At 37.9% G+C, this 26,983-nt stretch overlaps 1 protein-coding gene across 1 annotated transcript in view; it reads right to left on the bottom strand.

Annotated features, from left to right (window-relative positions):
- Nucleotides 1-3,415: 3,415 nt before the first annotated feature.
- Plcxd3 (phosphatidylinositol-specific phospholipase C, X domain containing 3) overlaps nucleotides 3,416-26,983 on the bottom strand; it is a 179,372-nt gene continuing 155,804 nt past the window's right edge. The window contains exon 3 of the mRNA NM_001107671.1: nucleotides 3,416-4,264. Coding sequence (NP_001101141.1) covers nucleotides 4,111-4,264 — 154 coding nt within the window. The 3' untranslated portion in view covers nucleotides 3,416-4,110. The remainder of the gene's footprint in view (nucleotides 4,265-26,983) is intronic.

Genomic DNA, 26,983 nt, shown 5'->3' with positions numbered 1-26,983 from the left:
TATTGTCATTGGGAAAACAGACAATTTGGAACATTATATTTAAACTGCACGTTGCACAAGAGCCACCAATAAATTATGGCAAATAGAGCATTCACACTATGGTGTCACTGAAAACTAGAGAAAAAGACCAAAATATAGCAAAATAAAACACTGTAGAGATCTCATTTAGCATCTCCTGAGGGACACTGTGTGTTATTTTCTCTTAGCTGTTCAGGGTGCGAGCGCTAGATCTTCACTGCCCCTCTTTGGTTGACCAACCAGAGAAAAGTTAGACCATTGTGTCGCTAAATAGTTGTAAGACAGTAGATCTAAAAATAAACTAACAAAAGCATGCATTTCCTGAGACTTCCAGCTCTCCAGTTTGTAATTCCAGCAGGTAGGAACCTGGACAGGTAGCGCTGACTAAAAACACCTTAGAGCTTCACAAGACTCAAAGAGCTTTGAGTGAAGGTGTGTGTTCGAACATTTATATTTAAATTGGCATGAGCTCTTGTCTCTTGAGATGTGAACGACAGTATAATTAGAGCACTACTGTCCAGTGATTCTAGTTTCTGATGGTCTCACTTTTCATTGATTATTTTTAATGATTTTCCCCCTTAAATACTCAAATAGTTGAACTATTTGTAAGCCTGATAACATAGGAAATATTGATTTCAGGAGTTAAAATTGCAATAAAATCAGTTAGGCCAATATAGGGTATGACTTCAACACTGTGTGTGTGTGTGTGTGTGTGTGTGTGTGTGTGTGTACGCACATGCTGAAGCATGCTTACACACACATGTACATGCACAAGTGTGCCTTGCCAAATATTTTACGCTCTGATCCATTCTCTGTTAGGTGGCATTCTGTGAAATGTGAGTTTTCCCAATATGGCTGAAAGTGAACATTGAGGTTACCATATAAAATATCCTAAGGCTTTTAAAGGATGCCTCGCATTCTCTGTGCTCACATGACTGTGTAGTAAGAAGGAGACGTAAGTCGTAATGGCAGAAGTCTTTGCTATATTGGTCCTTCAGAGTTACTGACAGGAAAGCAAATGTAAAAGTGGGTTCATCTGGGTATTTTCCCTCATTCCACTCACTCCACGCATTTGTTGCCCCGGGTTGAGTAACAGTTGGACTTTAGTTTTGGTTTTGGTTTTGCTTTGTAGGACTTATAACATAAAGTGTCTTAAGTGCCTGCAAAATGAAAGGTACACTAAGACATACTTCCACTTGAAGCCTATGTGTAGCCCTTGTACTCCCAGGTCAAGGAAAGACAAAGCAGAATTGAGGGTCCCATTTGACTAGATACTACCATTTATAAAGGGTCCATAGGCTGCTCCATGAGTGTGTCCCACAGCAGGGACAGTGGCCAGGAAACAGCCAAAGGCGCCTTCTCTCCATTTCCGTTTCCAGGGAAAATCTTTTAGGGAATTCTCTCGTGGTTTATTTCTATTTAGTCCCTCTTTAGAAGTTAAGGCAAGTCCATGTATCTCAGTGCCTACTGCCTAGGAGCTAACTGTGTATCCACATAGAAATCATAAGTTCAAATTGAAAGTACTTTCTGTGCAGACATCATTAATGGCAAAAACAACAAAACAAACAAACAAAACCCCCTCTTTCCTAGTCTGGAAATTTCAGTCGAGTGCTTCATCCTGTCCATTCTTTCCAGCACCCACAAAATAAATATCACGAAGACTGTAGGGAAGTATCCAAGTTCAAGAAAATACAGTACAGTCACTTCTACATTGCATCCATTTTGTTTTTGTTAAGAGATTAAGAACCTCTTTCTGTCATATGGTAAGATAATTGTGTCATTGCAACTGTGCTTGGCAATAGATGCTCCTAAAGCATCAAAATTGAGTAATCAGAGCGCAAATACAGAGCACAATGTCGATAATCGATAATCTCTTTTTAGAAGGTTTCTGTTTATCTGCTCAAAAAGATCAAGACAGATAATAGACTTGCAAAAGATGGAGAAGTTAACAGGGAAAGCATTATATTTTGTGAATATTAAAGTCTCAATCTGTGATATTTCATAAAAACATTTTATATGATGAACTACTGCATTCTCAGATGGTTTCTAACAATTTTCCATACATTGATAGGGATGCTATCTTTATTTTGTTGTTTAGATTTTTGAGATCTCCTTTTGTAACCCAGGGTAGCCTTGAGCTCACAATGTAGCCCAGGCTAGACTTGGAGAACTACTGATTCTCCTGACTCTCAAGTTCTAGAGTTACAGGTATGTACCCATGCCTGTGGCTCTGGAATTCCTCTTTAAATTATTTACTGATATCAGTGTTTGTAACTGGAGAAATAATTGTACTATGTTTGCCTATAGTCTGTGTGCATGTATATTTGCTTGTCTGCACCAGAGTATGTGTGACTAAATACACACATAGATCTGGAATTATAAACATATCTGTTGTGTACATATGCAAGTTATTTAGTCTAAACACATTTTTCACAAAGCACATTCTTCTTTTCACTCTCTGTAGTTGTTGGTAAGTGCTGTTTTCTAATGAAGAGTATCTGTAAGTCAACTCCTGGTTATTTATAATATTGAGATGTAGGCTTGAAATTAAGCCCTTATCTAGGCCAAAGGAATTAAGTCATATGTCCTCCATTTAAATTAATTAAAAGCCAAATGAATGCTTTTTTTTCTTTCTAAGAGTCTGATATGCATGGAATTTCATTGTCCAAAGAAGTTAATTTGGTTTGATAATTTCTATGTGTGAAAATAAAATAAAAATGTATAATTTTAGGAACTTCAGCAATTGTACAGATTTTTACTAATCCCCACATTATTCCCGCTGAAAATATGGAGAGGAGTATTGTGCTCTTAGAAGGTTGTTTTTAGAGATGTTTAATATTATAAAGATATTAAGACATATTCAGCTCTCAAAAAATGTGTTAACATTGTTTTCCCCGGGTTACCCGCGATGCCACAGACATTTGTATGAGACTTTAGCTCCTTGGTTGTTGTCCAGCCTCAAGCAGTATGGAACCCTGAATGCTAGTTGTAAATGAGTTTGTAGAGATCATCCATATTGAAGGAATTTGTAAAGGAACTACAAAGATTACAGGGAGAGTCTCAGAAACATTATTCTAATGCCGCTGCATCCCTTCAGTTTCTTCTAAGTTACAAATAAAGCTTCTTTCAGTTTTTTTTCTTTCTTCGCATGCTCTGAGTCTTAGATTTGTGCATTTAGATTTCCAATTTTATAGTAGAGTCTCATGGTCTTTCTTTTTCTACAATTATTAAGAGAACTTTTTAAAGTTTAAGGATTTAAAGAAATCAGATTTATTTTTTCCTGATTTCCACACACTTGAAGTTTGACATTTACAGGGCAGTATTATTTAAGACTTTGCTGAATTAAAAGGGTATCAATCTATGTGTATACCATTCTTTTTCTTTTTCTTTTTTCACTGTGAAGTTGACACTTGTCTTTCCAAAAGTCTGTTTGCATGGTAGTCCTAGCTGCTTCGCACAGAGCTGCTGTGAAATGCTGTTGTTTTCCTAAAACACAAAATCACTCCTGACTGACAATATTACAGATGCAGGGAGACTGATTTGATGCATATTTTCTACGACCAAGAATTAGCTATGATTGCCCAATTGCAGATGACTATGGGATATTTTACCAAGTCTCACGAAACAAACACATTTCAACACAACAATGCAATGCACATTATGTTGGGCATTCAATTGTTTTGAGACCCATATAGCATCTAATTAGGAAGAGCGAGCAAGAGAGAGGGAGTGGAAAGGGTTGAGGCTATGAATAATACAGGGCCCCGAGGTTGAAATTAGAAAATGCAATCTAGTAAACACTCATGAGTTACACAGCACAAACATTAATTCTGAAAAATGAAATTCACTGTTCTTTTCTATTCCTAACACTAGAAGTAGATTTTGGTCACCAAATTGGAAATGACATATTTATAGCAATGCAGAATATGGTTACAATCACTGAAGACATGATTTACCCTCATTTTCTGCCCACTGCTAAACCTTAATTCCTTCAGAGACTCAGTGGAACAGGAAAATCAGAGGGCTTATTGATAATATGTCTAATACAATGAGGCTTCTCTATCTTCCTTAAGGACACTCAGAAGAGTAATATCAAGTATTGGCTTCTCCTTCATCAAAGACATAGTTGAGTTTTATGACAGTGCTGATAAAGTCACCAAGTTCTACAAAATCAGCAGTGACAATATTGATGCCGCTCTCTCCTGGCTTCTGGGTGCGGATCCACTGCATCATGGCAGGGAGAGCTCTGAGAAAGAAAGCAGAAAGAAGAGTCAAAAAAGGCATGGTGGCATCCATCAAAGGTCTGTGGCCATCTAATTTACCAAAGTAGATATCTCGAATACAAGCAGGTGTGGTAGAAAATGACCAAAGAAACTAGGATGAATTCTTAAGTCTGCTTCAATGTACTCATGTGTGTTGTTTGCATATGCGTGTGCCACAGTGTGCCTATGGAGGTCAGAGGATAACCTATGGGAATTGCTCTCTCCTTCCACGATATGAGTTCCAAGGATCAAACTTAGGCTGCCATGCTTGAGAGCAAGTGACTTTACCTGTTGTGTCACTGTCCTGACCCTGAATTCTTAATTCATGAATAAAACGTGAACAAGAGATCTTTACCATATTGGTCTATATTGGACTTTTACCTTTGGAGCTCTCAGATACTGCTATAGTTTACAATGAATCATTACTTTTTCCTCTGGGTTTGCATGTTCTAATTGCATACCCTATAGAGCTGTGGGACAACGGGAGTGAACTCAGCAAATGGTTATTACACATGCATTGTTTTTAGAAAATGTATCAAGATGTTGCAGATAAACACAAAGTAAATGTCTTGTCTTGGGTCTAAGTAGGTGAGCAACCAAGAAAGTTTCAACATAAGGTAAAATCATGGCTCTTTCCTTCCAACCCACTCCCTAAGCATCTAGTACTTACAAGGTGCTTACAAGAGAACAAAAGATAAATTTATTAGCTTATAGCGCCAGCTGGTGTATTCAGCAGTTAGGAAGGTTTGTAGCCAAGTTCAATGACCTAAGTTTGATTCTTGGTTCCCATATAGAGGAAATCAAGAACCTTGAACGTTGTTTTCTCACAAGTGCACTGTGGTGTATATACCATCCCTTGAACATACATGTATAAGTAAACAAAAAATGTGGTAAATGTACGCTTATATTCTAATAAATAAAGACATATCATAAATGATAAATTAAAGCAAATAATTACGTTGTTTGACAAGGGGAAATAAATGCTATAAAACCAAATGAAGAAATGGGGGTAGTGGTATAAAGCTGAGAAAGAGCAGTGTAGATTACAATTTAAAATTTACAGCTCATCAGACCTCGCTGATAAGGGGACATTGTGCAAACTTTTGCTTTTTTGAAGCAGGGAGTTAGTACATGGTCATCTAGGAATGCCCTAAAATCCAGTCAAATTGACAATGAAGAATAAAGACGACAAACCCAACCCTTGTTAGCCTGATTCCTAAATACAAGTTTTTTAAAAATCATTTTATATTTAGTTCTTGAGATTATAATGCAATTACATCAACTTTAACCAATAGAAATGCAGAGGTGTGGCGCCCAGAGCTAATGCACACATCTATAAATCAACTCTGGTACCTAAGGGTCAGGAATCACTGAGGAAGTGGACGCAGAAAGATTGTAACAGCCAGCAGATCAGATTTTCTGTGAGACTGTGATCCTAGGAATGTCAGAAGCTATATCCCTAAAGTCACACCAACATGGCTGTCTAAGCATGAGCTGAACAAGGGTAACAATGGCCATGCTAAAGAGGACATGGGAAAGCTAACAGGGTCTCATCCCTATAATAAGAAGTAAGTCACTTTTAAACCACAACGTCCCACTCTTTGTCTCTGTGGGCTCATGAAAATTTCATAATTTGAAACATATTCAATCTAACTTCAAAATTCCTAGAGGAATTTTATAGGCAGGATCAATAGCACTCAAAGCCAAAAGTTTCTTCTGAGAGCTCTGGGGAAAAATGCGACAACTAAGTTATATTATTCCAATATACAATGTTACAAAGTAAACATTCCTTTGAAAAATGAATGGGTATGAGGACAACAAAGACCTGACCAAAGCAAACTCAAAATCCAACAAGACAAACACCAAACACAGCTACCCTATCAAACGTCTGAAGTTTGTGGTGTCTTCACGTGGATACTCATGACCTTGCACAGACCAACCCTTCAGGCATCTGGACCCAGCTTCATTCCATGATTTTATTGACAGATATCTAACAATTTGGGCATCTCCAACATCCTGAGTTATTCACTGTGACTTAGACTTCAACACAGCTTCTTCTAACACATCCCAAGAGCTACTTGTTGAGAATTTAATTTTATCATAGAGTTTTCTAGCTTTAGCTGCTTTTCAAGAGCCCCATTTCAAACCTATACCTTTTTTCATTTCATATGTTTGTAAAATCAGCACTCTTTGAATGATGCTGGAAAAGTCTGCTGTCAGGTCAAAATGCAGTGTGGCCTTTCTAGCATAGATGTAATGGTCTTTGTATGCTTTAGTGGCTAGATACAAGAACAAAATCCTAAATGTTTGCTTTGAAGCGGGGAATCCCTTTGGTAGTATAATTAATTCAGTCTCTCTCCTCTCAAATGAAGGTTTCCCCTGATGGTGAACTTTGATGGTTGGTGTCTTGCCTTTAAAGCAACTTCCTATCTCTCAACTCAAAATGCACTATTTCTCATTATTTATTGCTCTTCTTGTAAAACTAGGTAAGCTCAGTGAGCAGGAGCCATGTAACTGCCTGAAAGCTGTGTTGCTTTGAAACATCTCCCATAGGGTCACCAAAATTTAAACAGAAAGATGATGGAACAGAGGAAAATTTGTGCATCTGCAGCAACTGATCTTCAAAAGTGGTGCAAAGAATATGGGTTAGAGCAAGGATGGACTTTTCAATAAGAAGTGATAGAAACCTCTTTTCAATAAGAGGTGATAGAAACTTAGAAGCAGAAGAGTGAAGTCAGATCTCTTTTTATCCACAGTTGCATTAAAAATCCAGTGGATGACCTGGTTTAAAAATGCAAACATAACCCATAATTATGATACCACTAGAATAAAATATAGTTGGAACATTTAAACAGATTAGAATAGACATAGGACTTTTGGAAAAGAGATCATATTTTTCTTTCCCCTTTCTTAAGTGAAAGTAGAAAAATAGGACTAAGTAAAACTTAAAAGCTTTTCATAGGTAAGAAAACAGTCAACAAATCAGAGTTAATTCACAGAATAGTAGAATATGTTCATGCTGTGTATATTGAACAGTTGAATATATCCAAATTACATAAAGATCCCAGACTATCAATAGAAAAAGCAAAGCAAATATTGTTCAACAAATAATCTGATCTAGAGCTGACAGTAAAGTAGATATGTATTTCTCAAAAGAATATGTAAATGGATGGCTTATATATTAAAAAATTTCAGTATCACCTATTGTTAGATCTTAAGAAAAATAGAATTTCTTTATTATCATTGCCTGTTAACAAAAAGAGATGGACGTAGGGACGACCTCTGTGGCTCTATGCTTAGAATATGTGAAACCACATGTTCAATACCTAAGACACACACACACACACACACACACACACACACACACACACACACACAGGTAACAAATGATTGTAAGAATACAGGAACAAGTAAGGAACCCTTTGCACAATTTAGAACATAAATTAATAGCCATTGTAGGAGATAATAAAGATATTCCTCAGAAATTTAGTAATAGAATCCATTCTGTATTGCTGGATGTAGAACCAAAGCAATAACACCAGTCTGTCAGAAAAATCTATGTACTCACATATTAATACTCCAATATCAAGCAAAGCCAACAAATGGTAACAATCTAAAGATCCATCAACAGACAATAGATGTACTTAAAGAAATATTTCCCTTCCACAAAAAGAGTAAAACCCTGCTATTTGCATCAACATTGAACTGGATGCTACTACATCAAGCAAGATAGAAACAAAAGCTGGAAAGAACCTAGCTACCCTTCAACAGAGGAATGGATACAGAAAATGTGGTACATCTACACAATGGAATACACCTCAGCTATCAAAAACAATGACTTCATGAAATTCATAGGCAAATGGATGGAACTAGAAGATATCCTGAGTGAGGTAACCCAAGGACAAAAAACCAAGCCAAACCAAACCAAACCAAAACAACAACAACAACAACAACAAAAAACTCCACATGGTATGCACTCACTGATAAGTGGCTATTAGCCCAAAAGCTCGAATTACCCAAGATACAATTCACAGGCTACATGAAGCTCAAGAATGATGACCAAAGAGCGGATGCTTCAGTTCTTCTTAAAAAGAGGGAACAAAAATATTCATATACATATGAATATTTATATGAAAAAATACATATGAAAAACATTTATGTATATATAAACTGAGAGTGAGATCCCCATTGGAGCAATTATGAAAGGATTGAAGGAGCTGAAGGGGTTTGCAACCCCATAAGAACAACAATACCAACCAACCAGAGCTCCCACGGACTAGACCACTACCCAAAGACTACACATGGACAGACCCCTGGCTCCAGCTGCATATGTAGCAGAGGATAGCCTTGTTGGGCACCAATGGGAGAAGTACTTGGTCCTGCCAAGTCTGGACCCCCCAGTGTAGAGGAGTGTCACAGTGGGGAGGCAGGAAGGGGGTGTGGTTGGGGAGGGGAACAACTTTATAGAAGAATGGGAGGGGAATGAAATAGGAGGTTTATGGATGGGAAACTTGGAAAGGCAATAACATTTGAAATGTAAATAAAAAAGTCCAATAAAAATATTAAAAAATACAAAAAACCAAAAACAAACATAAATCAAACAAACAAATAAAAATAAAACAAAGGATCTATGTGTCCGAATTCCATGAGCCAAGTCCATTTCTCAGGAAGAATGATTTTCTAACATCTAACTCACCTTCAGCAGTGAGAGGAAGAGTAAGTGACAGATGACAAGGCCAGTGTTGATGCTCTTTATCTTAACTGAGAGAATTGCTCCCTGGATCTCTGTGGTACCAGGTCACCAGAGGCTCACAAGCACCTAAATCTCCATGTCAGAGCCATGACAATTGCAGACGCCTCTGATGCCCTCACTACACTGTGATTAAATTCCTGGCCTCCGATTGTTATCTCTGTGGAGAGGGGTCAGGAGAAGACAAGACAACTCTCCAATTATTATTATTATCTGAGTGCTGGAACATTCTTTCAGAATAACATGTAGTCCTCAAATGGAACACAAGTATTAGATTGCAAATATTATTTTACTGTATCATGAGTATATTTCTAATTTCTGTGCATACACACATACATGCATTTTAACAGTCAATGTGATACTAAAGGCAAAACCAAGCAATTATGTTAACTTGATTCTCAAATACGTACGCAACCATAAGTTGAATTATGTCAAATAGCGACCCACTACACTTGATTAAACTAGCAAATACCACTGAACATTTATATGGAGTAGTGCTTCTTTTATGACTGCTTCTCTAGGTCCTCTTTGTTTAAATTTTCTTGTTTTTTCTCCTTCTTGGTGATATTTTAATATCATAGAAGAATGCCTATTTATTTATATGTCTGTGCTCATACTGCTTATATATTTATGATTTATAAGTGTATAAAAGTGAAAAAATGTTTTAATTTGCTTCATCAAGAATCAATGTTTGCCCCTCGGAGGCAACCTTGCCACAGAGAATGTATAATGTACAGCTAAGTGACAAATAGTCAATTCTGCTTAGCATCAAGCAGATAATTAGAACAAAATGACAGTTGTTCTGGCAGAAATAAAATGTCCACAGTTGAACAGTCTTGGTGGGTTTTGTTAGTTAAGCATTGTAGTAAGAAGGCTGGTCAGCGGATGTAGATCTCTCCTGAGAGACACAGCCAGAATACAGCAAATACAGAGGCGAATGCCAGCAGCAAACCAGTGAACTGAGAACGGGACCCCCGTTGAATGAATCAGAGAAAGGACTGAAAGAGCTTGAAGGGGCTTGACACCCCATATGTACAACAATGCCAAGCAACCAGAGCTTTCAGGGACTAAGCCACTACCTAAAGACTATACATGGACTGACCCTGGACTCTGACCTCATAGACAGCAATGAATATCCTAGTAAGAGCACCAGTGGAAGGGGAAGCCCTGGGTCCTGCTGAGACTGAACCCCAGTGAACTAGATTGTTGGGGGGAGGGCGGCAATGGGGGGAGGATGGGGAGGGGAACACCCATAAAGAAGGGGGGGAGGGATTAGGGAGATGTTTGCCCGGAAACCGGGAAAGGGAATAACACTCGAAATGTAAATAAGAAATACTCAAGTTAATTAAATAAATAAATAAATAAATAAATAAATAAATAAAAACAAAAAAAGAAGGTTGGTCAGGCTCAGAAACAATTGAAATTTATTTCTTGTAGTCTAGGGTCTAGAAGGGCTAAAATTAAGGTGCTAACAGTTTTGGTGGCTAGCAGGGGTCACTCAGGGAACTTTATGGCTCTTGTTTAAAATGATTATTTGTGGCTTTTTTGTTTGCTTTTGTTGTCATTTTACAAAGAATTTCTTTCATCTTCTGCCTCATTATTTGGTCAATTCACTTGTCTTTTAGACGAGCATTTAAATGACATTTCAACACAGTAGCCAGAAATAACATGTTTATGCCTTTAATCAGTGAAGAAGTCTGACTCCTTAACAAAACTACAAACATTTTGAGCAAGGGCACTGTTTTCATGGTGTAGTGTTCCTGGCACTTGGCAAGGGCATGGTGTGAATCAGGTAGTCAGTAGGTCAATAAACATGCGAACTGGTTTGGAAGTAGGGGCAGAAGACAGAAAACAGCACATAAAGCCATTGCTCAGTTCTCTTGTGACTCCTTGTTACTCTTTTGGGGGAATAAAAATGTCTTTCAAAAAATTATTTAAAAATGTTACAGTTTTTTCTTCTCAGCAGGTCTTGAATACAAGTTTTCAAACTGACTAGAGGACTTTAAAATGTCTTTCCCCACCAACACAAAGTGCCATGCCATTCTGTATAACTATAAATGTTGTAATTATCACCTTTTGTTTAAGAATGATCTTTATTAATTGTGTCTAGCAATTCATCAAATTTATTTAACAATCATTATACTTACTGGTTATCAGTATTTCTATTTCACTAGAATTAAATTCATTAGAAATGTATTAGGAATCTATATTGAATTCATATTCAAAGATGTATGTATGTATTCTATACTTTCACAACTATATTTTATTCATGGTACTTCCATTATTTCTACAACCTGCTACATATGGCTAGAAATAAATAATTGTAGATAGTAAAACAATTGTGTCTTTCATAAATTTTATTTGAGTGCATTGAACTTTTGGCAATATTTTCTTGATAACAAGAGTTTCCCAAAACAACACACTGATTTTTTTATTGGATATGTTTTTTTATTTACATTTCAAATGTTATTTCCTTTCCTGGTTTCCTGTTCACAAGCCCCCTATCCCCTCCCCCTCCTTCATAAGGGTGTTCCTTCCCATCTATCCCCCTTATCACCCCTCCTTCCCGACATTCCCCTGCACTAGGGCTCCAACCTTGGCAGGATCAAGGGCTTCTCCTTCTACTGGTGCCCAACAAGGTTATTCTTTGCTACGTATGCAGTTGGAGCCCTGGGTCAGTCCATTTATAGTCTTTGGGTAGTGGCTTAGTCCCTGGAGGCTGTGGTTGGTTGACATTGTTGTTCTTATAGAGTTGTAAGCCCCTTCAGCTCTTTCAATCCTTTCTCTAATTCTTCCAAGAGGGGTCCAGTTTTCAGGTTCAGAGGTTGTTACTAGCGTTCGCCTCTGTATTGGACATGATCTGGTTGTGTTTCTCAGGAGAGCTCTATATCCAGTTCCTATCAGCATGCACTTTTTAGCTTCATCAATCTTATCTAGTTTTGGTGAATGTATATATCCACATGTGGGGCAGCCTCTGAATAGCCAGTCCTTCAGTCTCTACTCTAAACTTTGCCTCCATATCCCCTTCTATGGATATTTTTGCTCCCCCTTTAAAGAAGGAGTGAGGGGCTGGAGAGATGGCTCAGCGGTTAAGAGCACCCGACTGCTCTTCCACAGGTCATGAGTTCAATTCCCAGCAACCACATGGTGGCTCACAACCATCTGTAAAAGAGATCTGATGCCCTCTTCTGGTGTATCTGAAGACAGCTACAGTGTACTTATATATAATAAATGAATAAATCTTTAAAAAAAAATAAGAGTACTCACTGCTCTTCCAGAGATCCTGAGTTCAAATCCCAGCAACCACATGGTGGCTCACGACCATCTGTAAAGAAGGAGTGAGGCATTTGCATTTTGGTCATCCTGCTTCTTGAGCTTCATGTGGTCTGTGGATTGTATCTTAGGTAATTTGAGCTTTTGGGCTAAAATCCACTTATCAGTGAGTGCATACCATGGATGTTTTTCTGTGATTGGGTTACCTCACTCAAGATGATATTTTCTAGTACAATCCATTTGCCTATGAATTTCATGAAGTCGTTGTTTTCGATAGCTGAGTAGTACTCCATTGTGTAGATGTACCACATTTCTGTATCCATTCTTCTGTTGAAGGGCATCTGGGTTCTTTCCAGCTTCTGGATATTATAAATAAGGCTGCTATAAATATAGTGCATTATGTGTCTTCGCAGTATGTTAGAGCATCTTTTCAGTATCTGCCCAGGGGTATAGCTGGGTCCTCAGGTAGTGCAATGTCCAGTTTTCTGAGGAACCTCCAGACTGATTTCCAGAGTGGTTGTACCAGTTTGCAATCCTACCAAAAATGGAGGAATGTTCCCCTTTCTCCACATCCTCGCCAGCATCTGCTGTTGTCTGAGTTTTTTATCTTAGCCATTCTGACTGGTTTGAGGTGGAATGCCAGGGTGATTTTGATTTGAATTTTCCTGATCACTAAGGATGTTGAACATTTCTTTAGGTGCCTCTCAGTCATTTGATATTCCTCAGCTGAGAATTCTTTGTTTAGCTCTGTACAACAATTTTTAATAGGGTTAATTGGCTCTTTGAATTCTACCTTTCTGAGTTCTTTGTATATTTAGGATATTAGCCCTCTATCAGATATAGGATTGGTAAAGACCTTTCCCTAATCTGTTGGTTGTGGTTTTGTCCTAATGCAAGTATCTTTGCCTTACAGAAGCTTTGCAGTTTCATGAGATCCCATTTGTCGATTCTTAATCTTAGAGCATAAGCCATTGGTGTTTTGTTCAGGATATTTTCCCCAGTGCCCATGTGTTTGAGACTCTTCCTCACTTTTTTCTATTAGTTTGAGTATATGTGATTTGATGTGGAAGTCCACTTGGACTAAAGCTTTGTAAAGGGAAATAAGAATGGATCGATTTGCTTTCTTCTACATTCCGACCTCAGGTTGAACTGGCACCATTCATTGAAAATGCTATCATTTTCCATTGGATGGTTTTGGCTACTTTTTCAAAGATCAAGTGACCATAGGTGTATCAATTCATTTCTGGGTGTCCAGTTCTATTTCAATGATCTATCTGCCTGTCTCCATACCAATACCATATAGTTTTTTTATCACTATTGCTATGTAATACTGCTTTAGGTCAGGGATGGTGATTACCCCCAGAAGTTCTTTTATTGTTGACTATAGTTTTTGCTATCCTTGTTTTTATATTATTCCAAATGAATTTGCAAATTGCTCTTTGTATCTGTATGAAGAAATGAGTTGGAATTTTGATGGGGATCGCATTGAATCTGTAGGTTGCTTTTGGCAAAATGGCCATTTTTACTATTTTAATCCTGCCAATAGATGAGCATGGGAAGTCTTTCCATCTTCTGAGGTCTTCTTCAATTTCTTTCTTCAGAGACTTGAAGTTCTTGTCATACAGATCTTTCACTTGCTTAGGTAAAGTCACATCAAGGGTTTTTTTTTTCTTATTTGGGATTCTTGGCAAGGGTGTTATTTCCTTAATTTCTTTCTCAGCCTGTTTATCCTATGATTAGAGGAAGGCTACTGATTTGTTTGAGTTAATTTTATACCCAGCCACTTTGCTGAAGTTGTTTATCAGGCTTAGTAGTTCTCTGGTGGAACTTTTGGGGTCACTTAAAAAATACTATCATACCATCTGCAAAATAGTGATATTTTGACTTCTTCCTTTCCAATTTGTATCCCTTTGACCTCCTTTCGTTGTCTGATTGCTCTGACTAGGACTTCAAGTACTATATTGAATAAGTAGGAAGAGAGTGGGCAGCCTTGTCTAGTCCCTGATTTTAAAGGGATTGCTTCAAGTTTCTCTCCATTTACATTGATGTTGGCTACTGGTTTGCTGTATATTGCTTTTACTATGTTTAGGTATGGGCCTTGAGTTCCTGATCTTTCCACAACTTTTATCATGAAGGGGTGTTGAATTTTGTCAAATGCTTTCTCAGCATCTAATGAAATGATCATGTGGTTTTGTTCTTTCAGTTTGTTTATATAATGGATCACGTTGATGGTTTTCCATATATTAAACCATCCCTGCATGCCTGGGATGAAGCCTACTTGATCATGGTGGATGATTGTTTTGATGTGCTCTTGGATTCGGTTTGCCAGAATTTTATTGAGTATTTTTGCGTCGATATTCATAAGGGAAATTGGTCTGAAGTTCTCTTTCTTTGTTGGGTCTTTGTGTGGTTTAGGTATAAGAGTAATTGTGGCTTCATAGAAGGAATTCGGTAGTGCTCCATCTGTTTCAATTTTGTGGAATAGTTTGGATAATATTGGTGTGAGGTCTTCCATGAAGAATTCCTGAGAGAAGTCTGCATTAAGCACATCTGGTCCTGGGCTCTTTTTGGTTGGGAGACTTTTAATAACTGCTCCTATTTCTTTAGAAGTTATGGGATTGTTTAGATGGTTTATCTGTTGCTGATTTAACTTTAGTACCTGGTACTTGTCTAGAAAATTGTCCATTTCGTACAAATTTTCCAGTTTTGTTGAATATAGGCTTTTGTTGAATGTAGTAGGATCTGATGATTTTTTGAATTTCCTCTGATTCTGTTGTTATGTCTTCCTTTTCACTTCTGATTTTGTTAATTTGGACACACTCTATGTGTCCTCTGGTTAGTCTGGCTAAGGGTTTATCTATCTTGCTGATTTTCTCAAAGAACCAGCTCCTGGTTTTGGAAATTCTTTGAATAGTCCTCTTCATTTCTACTTGGCTGGTATCTGTCCTGAGTTTGATTATTTCCTGCCTTCTACTCCTCTTGGGTGTATTTGTTTCTTTTTGTTCTAGAGCTTGTAGGTGTGCTGTCAAGATCCTGGTGTATGCTCTCGCGTGTTTCTTTTTGCAGGCACTCAGAGCTATGAGTTTTCCTCTTATCACTGCTTTCATTGTGTCCCATAAGTTTGGGCATGTTGTATCCTCTTTATCATTAAATTCTAAGAAGTTTTTAATTTCTTTCTTTATTTCTTCCTTGACCAAGTTGTCAGTGAGTAGAGCATTTTTCAACTTCCATGTATATGTGGGCTTTCTGTCATTATTGTTGTTATTGAAAACCAGTCTTAGTGTGTAGTGATCTGATAGGATGCATGGGATTATTTCTATCTTCCTGTATCTGTTGAGGCCTGTTTTTTGAATGATTATATAGTCAGTTTTGGAGAAGGTACCATGAGGTGCTGAGAAGTTATATCTTTTTTTTTTTAGGACGAAATGTTCTATGAATAAATACCTGTTAAATCCATTTGGCTAATAACTCCTGCCAGTTTCTCCATGTCTCTGTTTAATTTCTGTTTCCATGATCTGTTCATTGATGATAGTGGGTTGTTGAAATCTCCTACTATTATTGTGTGAGGTGCAATGTGTGATTTATTTAGTAAGGTTTATTTTATGAATGTAGGTGCCCTTGCATTTGGAGCATAGATATTTAGGTTTGAGAGTTCATAATGCTGGATTTTTCCTTTGATATATATGACGTGTTCTTCTTTATGTGTTTTGATGTCTTTTGGTTGAAAGTTGATTTTACTCAATATTAGAATGGCTACTCCAGGTTTCTTCTTTGAACCATTTGCTTGAAAATTTGTTTTCCAGCCTTTTACTCTGAGGTTGTATCTTTCTTTGTCTCTGAGGTGTGTTTTCTGTATGCACCAAAATGCTGGGTCCTCTTTATGTATCCAGTCTGCTACTCTATGTTTTTTTATTGGGGAATTGAGTCCATTGATGTTGAGAGATATTAAAGAATAGTGATTTTTGCTTCCTTTTACTTTTGTCCTTAGAGGTGGAATTATATTTGTCTGTCTCTCTTCTTTTGGTTTCGTTGCAAGGAGATTACTTTTTTGCTTTTTCTACAGGGTAGTTTCCCCTCTTTGTGTTGGGCTTTACCATTTATTATCCCTTGTAGGGCTGGATTTGTAGAAAGATATTGTGTAAATTTGGTTTTGTCATGGAATATCTTTATTTCTCCATCTATGTTAATTGAGAGTTTTGCTGGATACAGTAGCCTGGGTTGGCATTTGTGTTCTCTTAGGGTCTGTATGACATCTGTCCAGGATCTTCTGTCTTTCATAGTCTCTAGTGAGAAGTCTGGTGTAATTCTTATAGGTCTACCTTTTTATGTCACTTGACCTTTTTCCCTTACTGCTTTCAATATTTTTTTCTTTGTTTTGTGTACTTTTATTTTGACTATTATGTGACAGGAGGAATTCCTCTTTTGGTCCAATCTATTTGGAGTTCTGTAGGCTTCTTGTATGTTTATGGGCATCTCTTTCTTTAGTTTAGGGAAGTTTTCTTCTATAATTTTCTTGAAGATATTTACTGACCCTTTAAGTTGGGAGTCTTCATTCTCTTCTATACCTATTATTCTTAGGTTTGATCTTCTCATTGTGTCCTGGATTTTCTGTATGTTTTGGGCTAGAAGCTCTTTGCATTTTACATTATCTTTGACAGTTGTGTGGTTGTTTTCTATGGAATCTTCTGCCCCTGAGATTCTCTCTTCTATCTCTTGTATTCTGTTGTTGATGCTTGCATCTATGACTCCTGATCTCTTCCCTAGATTTTTCTATCTCTGGGTTGTCTCCCTTTGTGATATCTTTATTGTTTCTATATCCATTTTTAAATCCTGGACATTTTGTTCAATTTCCTCACCTGTTTGGTTGTGCTTTCCTGTAATTCTTTAAGGGATTTTTGTGTTTCCTCTTTAAGGGCTGTTACTTGTTTACTTTTGTTGTCCTGTATTTCTTAAAGGGAGTTATTCATGCCCTTCTTAAAGTCCTCCATCACCACCACCACCACCACCACCACCACCACCACCACCACCACCACCATCATCATCATCATCAAATGTTATTTTAAATCTAAATCTTTCTTTTCCCTTGTGTTTGGATATTCAGTATTTGCTTTGGTGGGCGAACTGGGCTCTGATGATGCCAAGTATTCTTGGTTTCTGTTGCTTAGGTTCCTGCGTTTACCTCTCATCATCAGGTTGTCTCTGGTGTTAGCTTGTTTTGCTGTTTCTGACAGTGGCTAGACCCTCCTGTAGGTCTGTGTGTCAGCACTCCTGTAGACCTGTTTTCCTGTTTTCTTTCAGCCATTTCTGGGAACAGAATTCTCTGCTCTCAGGTGTGTAGGTGCTCCTGGTGACTGTCTTTCAGCTCTTGGTGCAGGCAGGAATCAGTAGGGGCCTGCCTCTGACTGCTCCTAGGTCCCTGTGCCCAGGGGGCACAGATGGCACCAGGCGATTCCCTCTTGGTTAGGGTATGTGGGCAGAGGGTAGTCCTCTGATTTCTTTGGAGTATCTGCACTTCTGAGGGTCCAGCTCTCTCCCCCATGGGATTTGGGTGCCAATGCACTGAGTTTTATAGGAATCTTCAATGCACTAAAGAAATGGATTGCTGCAAACACTAGAAACACCAGGGTTTTGTTACTGTCTTCTCAGTTTCAGCTTCTTCTTAGAGCTGCAGGTCTTGCAGAGTTTAAAACAAGGACAGGTAGTCTTCTCTTAATTGAAATTAAGGATACAAATTTTAAATGTGATTTCCTGTCAATCTTGCCAGTTCTAAAGGTTTGGAAATTTTCTTCAAATGTAAAGAGCAGAAAGATAAAGCTAAAAAAAAAGGGTCTTAGCCAGAAGCCTGATTCTTTGTATATGGAAGCACGTGGTAGTCCATAGAAAAAAATTATGTCTGTAGGTTAAGCAGTGGTAGGCCTTCAAAATAGCCACAGGTATATCTCATAAATAAAAACATTTATTTACACACACACAAACACACACACAATTATACACACACACATGTGCATGATTAGAAGCAGTGTACCTGATTAATACTAGATAAAATAACTGATTTAAATTCTTTCCTAAATTTGGACTCTGGGAAAGAATTTTGTAGTATGATCCCTCCAACCCATTCACTAAGCACCTAGTACTTACAAAGTTCCCATTCTAAGCACATGAAACCATCAAGAGAACAAAAGAGAAAAATATGTTTACAGGGTCAGCTAGTTGGTTCAGCAGTTAAGAGTACTTTAGACATTTCTGACGACCCAAGTATTGATCTTTGTCCCTTTAAAAAATATCACACCAATTGGAGAGATGGGGAGAAAGGGAATGAATTAACGTTGCATTTATTGTTCTAATTAATTTTAGTTATAAAAATAGAAATGATATTTAAGATTTGCACATGCTCCCACTCCCAGGGGATAAGGTCTTTGATAGTGCTCCTCAGATGTGGTCCAGCATTGTGGAACACAGCTCGGTCACAACAGATGTGTTCTGAGCACTTCAAGATACAGGCACAAAAGCTGTAGACACACTAGATGGGGATATAGGAATTGACCAAGTGGCACCCTCTTTCAAAAGGTACTAGCAGCTTAAGATGTCCAAGGAGAAGATTGCAAGTCTTCCGAAGTTGATTAGATATTTCTAAAGTCTTGCCCATTTCAGAACAAGGTTAGCTCAGTTTTGTTTTTGTGCAGAAAGTAATGAAACCAAAGCAAAGCAAGAGACGCCATCTATTTCCCTTGATGATGACTACAGCAGCCCATTTTGTTGTAGCTAGAAAAACTGTTAAAAATCCATTTTCAATTAAAATCAGATCATATAAAGTACAAGAAAAATGAGAGGTCAGAAAATAGACTGTGTCCTCAGGCTCATCACTCGCTCCTGGCAGCATTTCAGAATGAGTCACAGCCCTGGTAGGAGACAGAATGTGAGTTCAGCCAGCCCTCTGATGGGCCCTCCTGGTGTGCAAGAACTAGTCTGTCTGTTAATTTTCCAAGGGAATGAAGCAAGCAAGAAAGCTTTTTACAAATTCTAAACAAAGAGACCCTTCAATATATTAATTAGATTGCCAGAAGACAATTCTTTTTCCTTCCATTGTAGAAGCTCAACTATAAGGAACAGTTCTGGGTGGAATCAAGTGCTCTCACTTCACACTCTCTTCCTTGGCACCAACAGCCCCCCCCCCCCAGTGTATTGTCACTGCCCCCCGGGGAATTTGAGTGTTCAAAACACAGGAATGATTCACCTTGGTGCACAGGTCAGCGTCTATCTGTTAGCACTTCTCTTCTTTGGAATGATTCCCATTTGCTAAGAGTTACTGCTGACCTTGTGAGCCTTAACTACTTCTCTCTTTGCTAGGGAAAAACTTTCTCAGGCCACTAAGCACCTAGTACTTACAAAGTTCTCATTGTATGCGCTTGAAACAGTCAAGAGAAAAAAAGAGAGAAAGTACCTAGGACTAGCAGAGGTAGCAATGTTAAAGGCCACCATCTGCCCACCATCTGTCAGCTTGTGACTCAGATAAACTGTTATATATATTGACTGTTAGTAAGAATTTTTAAAAATCAGTTTGGTGTTTTTAATTGAAAATAATCATGCATATTTATCAAAAATACAAGATGATATTTAATCTATGTAGCACCACCATGACTCTATCCTTTATTTTTGGAAACTTTTAGCTCTTCTTTCTTTTAAAATAATTACATTCATTGATTAATTGTGGGGAGGGGAGGGGGGAAGTAGGGAGGCTAGGCTTGTGGATGTCATGGTGCATGTGTAGATGTCAGAAGACAATTTAAAGGAGTAAGTTCTCTTGTTCTACCATATGGATCCCAGGGAGGGGTCTCATTAATCCTAGATCTTCTTTTGTAGTTATTAAATATACAGTAGACAACTGGGAGCTGTAGCTCTCACTGCTCTGTAGAACACTAGAACATATCACTCCCATCTCTGCTTTGATATACATTATCTAACCCCATTGTGCCTCCCTCCCTCCCTCTCTCTCTCTCTCTCTCTCTCTCTCTCTCCATGCTTTTACTTTGAGGTCAACTTTTTTTGTTTCAAATATTGCAGCATTGTTTTTCTGTGTTATATTTTCAGTTATTTTTTTACTGAACACACCATCCTCTGTTTCGATTTATCTTGTCACAAATGACAGACCATTATTCTTTTTGTAGCCAAATAACATTCCATTGTGTAGACATACATCTTTTCTTTATCTATTAATCTATCAACCGATAACTAGTTTTTTTTCCTGCAAACTTGATGATTGCCACAATAACCACAAAAATGCTAGCATCTCAGGTAAGACAGAAGCCTGAAAATAAAACAAATAACATGCAGATAGAAGAAGGTAGCAGTGCTCCATCCCCAGTGTTAGCACAAACAGTATGTATGTAGTTAGCTCTCATCTTTCTGCTTTGCAGTGACTTTCAGGCTGTGAATAGTTGCTCTACTACTTAAGTGTACAGTGTACTGGGTCAGTTGGAGTTGGGTCAGTTGGTCTGTTTCAAGCTGCTGGACAGAGGGTGATACTGTTCCAGCTTCTATGAAGGCTGCTGCTGATCAGGTCCAAGCTGGATTTCTATGTAAGAACTGCCCTCAGCCAGAGAGCCACGTTATGGAAGATCATGTATCATTCTAGCATATAACATGGTTATCTGGGAAGAGGTGGATAGGTGCAATTGGTTCAAGGTAGGTCGATCCAAAATATCCATCGCAGCTCCAGTTTTCTGGAAAGTTTGGCTGAGGCTTTGTTCTAATGACATCACAGTTTAGTTTCTTCCTCAAAATTCTGTTTTGTTCAATCTCCCATAAGAATTGATCTCAATTGACTTTGGAATAAGCCTTCTGTTCTGAAGTCCAAGGATCTTAGGATCTGTTATAGGAGTCAACCCACAAGTCTTTAATTTAGATGGAGGGCTTTCTGTGATTATGAAGTTACTCCTTCATTTATACTGGTCACTAAGATAGACTTATAAAAGTGACAAGCTCCAGAAGCAAAAATAACTTCATAATTGTGAAAATGCAAATGGAGAGAGGTCAGTAAGATTGAAAATTGTTGCCGGAAAGAAACTAAATCTATGTCCAGTGCTATGGGCTGCCCAGACTTACATGGACCTTGTTTTCTCCTGAAAAAGCTGCAAGGCTTGAAAAAGCAAGTTATTCCTGGCAGTGACCAGAAAGTCTTCTCTCAGGCTTTTGTTAGGACCAATGTTCTCAACCTGTGGGTCGCAACCCCTTCCAGAGATCTTTGACCCTTTCATAAGAATTGCCTAGGATCATGAGCATATCAGATAATTATTTTATGACTCATAACTCATATTTTTCAAATTTTTAGTTATGAAATAGCAATGAAAATAATTTTATGAATGGAGGTCACCACAACACAAGAAACTGTATTAAAGGGTGTTAGCATTAGGAAAGTTGATAACCACTGTATTAGGATTTCTCTCTGTGCACCTAAAGAATAATGTAAGAGAGACTTGGGATCTCTAAGCTGGCCTGTAAACACTCCAGTCCAGTCCTCCTAGAAGAAATGAGTAGAATTGACCATATCACAGGGTTTCATGTCTAGTACTCTATCCATCTTCATGTTTCTGATACACCCTTTGAAAGATGAGCATAATTATTAAATCCATATCAGATGTTCAATTTTAGGAGAGGCATATATATCCTGTAATCATGCCTAGTACTAGAAATCTACCTAGCTACCCAGAGCTAGAAAAGTCATGGATCTTGGAGGAAAACTTACAACTGTCACTTTACTAAGTCAGTGGGATTCCTAAATCCATTTAAAATTTTTGTCCTTTTGCCCACAGGTGACGGCAGTCTTCACCTCTCAGCAAGGAAACTTCTCTTTGCCATAGATAGAGACCATTACAGAAATCTATAACAAATCATAGGTATTGTTGGAGAGCCCCAACCCAGTGCATACATACAGAAAACAACTCCTGTGACTAAGGCTCAGGGGTCATTACAAAAGAGAGGACAGAAAAAACCAGCAAGAGCCACAGGGTCAGGGAGTTTTCGGTGAGATGCTGTGTTCTAGGAATCTCAGAAGCTGCACTAATAAAATCTCACCAACTTGACCAAGTAAATATGAACTGAACATGGGCAGCAACAGTAGACATGCTAATGTGGGTGCAGAAAGCCCATTAAGCCCACAATCCTACACAAAGAACTGCAGGTAATTAAGGAATGTGGAGAGTGGGGAAAAATGGCTTCCTCATGGAAATATACCAACTGGTCATTTAATACCAAATGTACAGCCATGAAAACACGCAGGCAAATGACACTCCAGGAGATATATTGGAAAGTACATGCATATACATGCATGTGACAATAATTAGGGAAAATGAATTTAAAAGAGAACTGTGAAGAGTTTATGGGAGGGAGTTAGGAGAAGGTGAAATGATCTAATTATAATGCTATCTCAAAAAGTAAAAAGGAAACAAAAACTTAAATTTGTAAAATTTCACATTCCTTAGAGAAATTATACCAGGCAGAAATGAACACAAGCCAAACTTAATTTGATCATAATAACCCAGGTGTTAATGACAGTGAATTTGTGGGTCCATGCAACCCTGGAAGATACTCAAGAGTAATTTCTTTATCCTTTTCTCTTCTAATAAGTGACACCTGCAGCTGTAAGGATAGGATGATGTCATCTATACTCCAGGAAAATAGTATTCACTGGGTATTTATTTATAATTTCTTCTTGACAATAATCTTAGAAAATCAACCTTATGTAGTCCAGGAGATAACAAATTTACAACTCAGTCTAAGTTAGAAAACTACATTATACTATACAATTTATTCTTAATATCTTAGGACATTATGCTACCAAACATTTCTTAACTTAGGCCCATTTTCATTTTTAGCTACACTGGCATCCTTGAGGACTATAATAATATATGACAAGTGTATCAAACCATAAAGATGCCATATCTGTGTCTTGTTTGGCCCCTTCTTCCTACATACAACCTCATCTCATTCTGAAATATCATAAAGAAACCAGGCTTAAATGTACCTTAATACCATTATAATCTCTGACTACAATCTCTACAAAACTCTTTCCTAAACTTAATTCAGTTGGAAAAACTGCATCATGAGAAAAGAGAAGATATTCCCAAGATGAAAGTTTCATTAATCAAGTTGGTTTAGAAAATGATGTCCCTTTATTATGGGTTAGAAATGGTTAAATGGTTAGAAATGATGTCCCTTTATTATTTACATAAAATTCAATGAAACCTATTATTTTATTAGGGATATTGAGATTATGTATAACTTATTTCCATGTCTTAATATGGTATTCAAAAAACTTATGTGATCCAAGAGCATCCTCCCATTTCTAACACATCATAACATGTTTGTACACGTTATGTGCACATACACAAAAGCTCATAAGCCACCTCCAGGCACCTACACACACAGTACTTCTGTATTCCTGCAGCATTATTTTCATGGGCTTGACATTGCTGTATATCTGCATCTTTGGAGTCATTTAGCCTATTGAAACTGAGCTTTCCAGCTTTGGATCACTCCTACACTCGTAAGGTTCTTTTTGTCAATTAAATAACCCAACTCGGTTTTACTCAGAACAAGTCTATTCTTTAGCATAGTATTCTTTTATATTCTGAAACTAATTAGTATTCTATTCCTACCATAAATAGCATCCCTGTTCTGTCCTAAAACATCCGATTTCCTTTCTTTAAATAAATTTGAAAACCTTCTCTGTCCATCCTTCTGGCCATTCCACTTTATCTATAGTTCCTTAAAACACCACATAAAAGGTGATGCGGTTGTCTACCATGGATGTACAGACCAGCAAGTTGTCTCCATCATCTGGTCCTTTTAATATTCATAATGGAAAATTTAACTTCTAAACATACATCTAAGGCAGAAAAATTTTTGGTGAGTATTTTGTTCAATATAAATTAGTCTGTTTTTCTACTAAGACCTCTTCTGAAACATGGTTTGTAGCACTTTTTCTTTTTACATTAAAGTTACACTTGAACCATTCCATACTATAATACTATATACAGTATATAATACTATATACTGTAATACTATATAAGATTACCCAAGTTTATTGCTCCATAGTATTTCATGGTTTTTAATGTCCTATAAATAATTATGAAAGCCTACTCTTTTCTCCCCTTGGTTCTGAACATTTCTTATCCATTCCATCAGTACCTTCCTCCTGACAGTCTAACTTCTCTTGAGCACCTCACGCTGGTTTTTGCCTTGATGAGAGGGAAGGATAGAGAAGAAGCAGCTCCACTCTTAGGAGAGTCAACACAAGCTTTCTACCTTATGACTTCTCCTTTAGCTCATCCACATAGAACTATAAGGAAAGCTCTCAGTGTGATCACAAGACTATTTAGTGGCTAAAAAATAGAAGAGCAACAACTGGTGAGAAATACGGAGGCTGGAACCCATGGCAGGCAGTTCCAGCTGTTAGGAGTGAGGGTTTGTCAGAGGCTGTCAGATGCCCGTGTTCGCATCCCCTGGGTGCTACTGAGAGACAATGGCAGTGAATAAGGGAAGATTGTCTAATTACTTAAAAAAAACTGCAGTCATATGTTTATGTCAATATTTGATTAGAAAACTAACCAGTCGCTTGGTGAGACTATACTTATAGAAAACAAAGAAACAGGGCTTGCAAGATGGTATAAAGGCCATGTCGTTTTTCCTCAGGCTGCTGCTCACAGCAGTCTTAACAAAGTCATTAAGAAGCTATTGATTCCAAGAGCTGTTGAACATAGACTAGGTTATGAAATAGAAGCATTGGAACAATGTCTAGTGTGCTTCAGAGAAATGTTTGACATTGTGGTCCTAAAAGATCTTTTGCTTAATTAATTTTATTTAATTCTAATTCCTAAATTAAACCCATTTCCCCCCTGAAATGATGTATAATGCTATGAGTATAACCCTAAAAGGTAAAATAAAACCTATTGCATAACAAAGCATTTTCAATCCTAGATTATTTCAGAGATTGACAGGGGAAAATCTTTAAAAGTTTTTGAATTTGGGGTTGGGGATTTAGCTCAGTGGTAGAGCGCTTGCCTAGGAAGCGCAAGGCCCTGGGTTCGGTCCCCAGCTCCGGAAAAAAAAAAGTTTTTGAATTGACTGTGGATAGAAGAGAAGGAAGGATACTGGCCTATAGAGAGAATCAGGGGAACCTTACATAGAAATTCCAAGCTTCCAATGGGACACATGTTCCTAACAATGTTAGCAACACTGTGTTTTAGATTTTCCTGTTTTAAGGACTGAAGGAACTGAAGGGGTTTGCAACACCATAGGAAGAATAACAATATCAACTAACCAGACCCCCCAGAGCTCCCAGGGACTAAACCACCAACAAAAGAATACACATGGAGGGACCCATGACTCCAGCCTCATATGTAGCAGAGGATGGGCCTTGTCAGGCATCAATGGAAGGAGAGGCCCTTGGTCCTGGGAAGGCTCTATGGCCAGTGTAGGGGAATGCCAGGGATGGAGGGAGGGAGTGGGTGGGCGGGTGGTGGAGCACCCTTATAGAAGCAGGGGAAGGGGGACAGATACGGGGTTTCTGGAGGGGAAACCAGGAAAAGGAATAACATTTGAATGTAAATAAAGAAAATATCCAATAAAAAAAGAAAGAAAATACCAAGAAGCATTTCTGGTTGGATGCATCTGCATTGCATGTGGTATACGCCCAAAATTTTAAGAGTCATTTCTTCAATCTTAAATTGCTTCAATTATCTCTCTCTCTCCTCTCCCTCCTCCCGCCCCCCCTCCCCCGTCCCCCAGTCTGTCTGTCTCTGTCTCTCTCAATTTGACTCTCACGGTCATGCTACTCTGAGATACTCAGGAGGTTTCGCATTGACAGAGATTAGCATTCAGTATTATTCGCCCTCTAACAACTAAATTTTGCACACAAGTCTACTTAGTGTGTCGAAGATCAGGTCATATGATATTGCACAATGATTCAGTTAAATGACTTATGATGAAAATAAGCAACACATTCAGGTTTCATTAATTAACATAAGTTGAAAAAACTTCCCCTCCCCTGTTTTGTTTTAGACTAGAATATGATCAAATTTCCAGTTCAGACCAAAAATCAAGAGCCGATGTTTACATTTGCAAACCACTCACCCAGAGAGGTTAGTGGTGGGTTAGACAGCAGTACTTGTGAAAGCCACTGTGTGCTGCTTGCTTTGGGCAGTTGCTCATTAACTGATACGATTACCCTTAGGGAAAGGGTAGACTACAGGAGACTCTTCTTCTAAGGCATTAAGTTTCTTCAACAGGAAAGTATTTTAAGGAGATTCTGCTAGTTTCAAGGGAAGGAATTAATAAACACTTTCAAACTAAAAGTCAAAACCAGCAGGAAGGAACCTAAATAACTGTGTTGCTAATTTTATTAGGAACTCAGGTCCCACCGGATGCCATTAAGTAGAAATCATTTGAAACTATCGTCAAGTGTGTGGCATTCTCAGCTACTAATAATAGAATGCATTTCATAACTGGTCTTATTCCTGGCACTCAGTTCCATTTTAGAAGATAAAAGGTTTTGAAATAATGTTTAAAAAAGACAAGAAGTCTTTGTTAATGATATGCCAAAATAAAGTGGTCTAAATATATATATATATATATATAAGTATATAAATAAATATAAAATGTGTTGCTGTCAAAAACCTCTACT

The sequence above is a fragment of the Rattus norvegicus genome, chromosome 2, assembly GCF_036323735.1.
Source record: "Rattus norvegicus strain BN/NHsdMcwi chromosome 2, GRCr8, whole genome shotgun sequence".
Taxonomy (NCBI): domain Eukaryota; kingdom Metazoa; phylum Chordata; class Mammalia; order Rodentia; family Muridae; genus Rattus; species Rattus norvegicus.
This window is presented reverse-complemented; position numbering and strand designations above follow the sequence as displayed.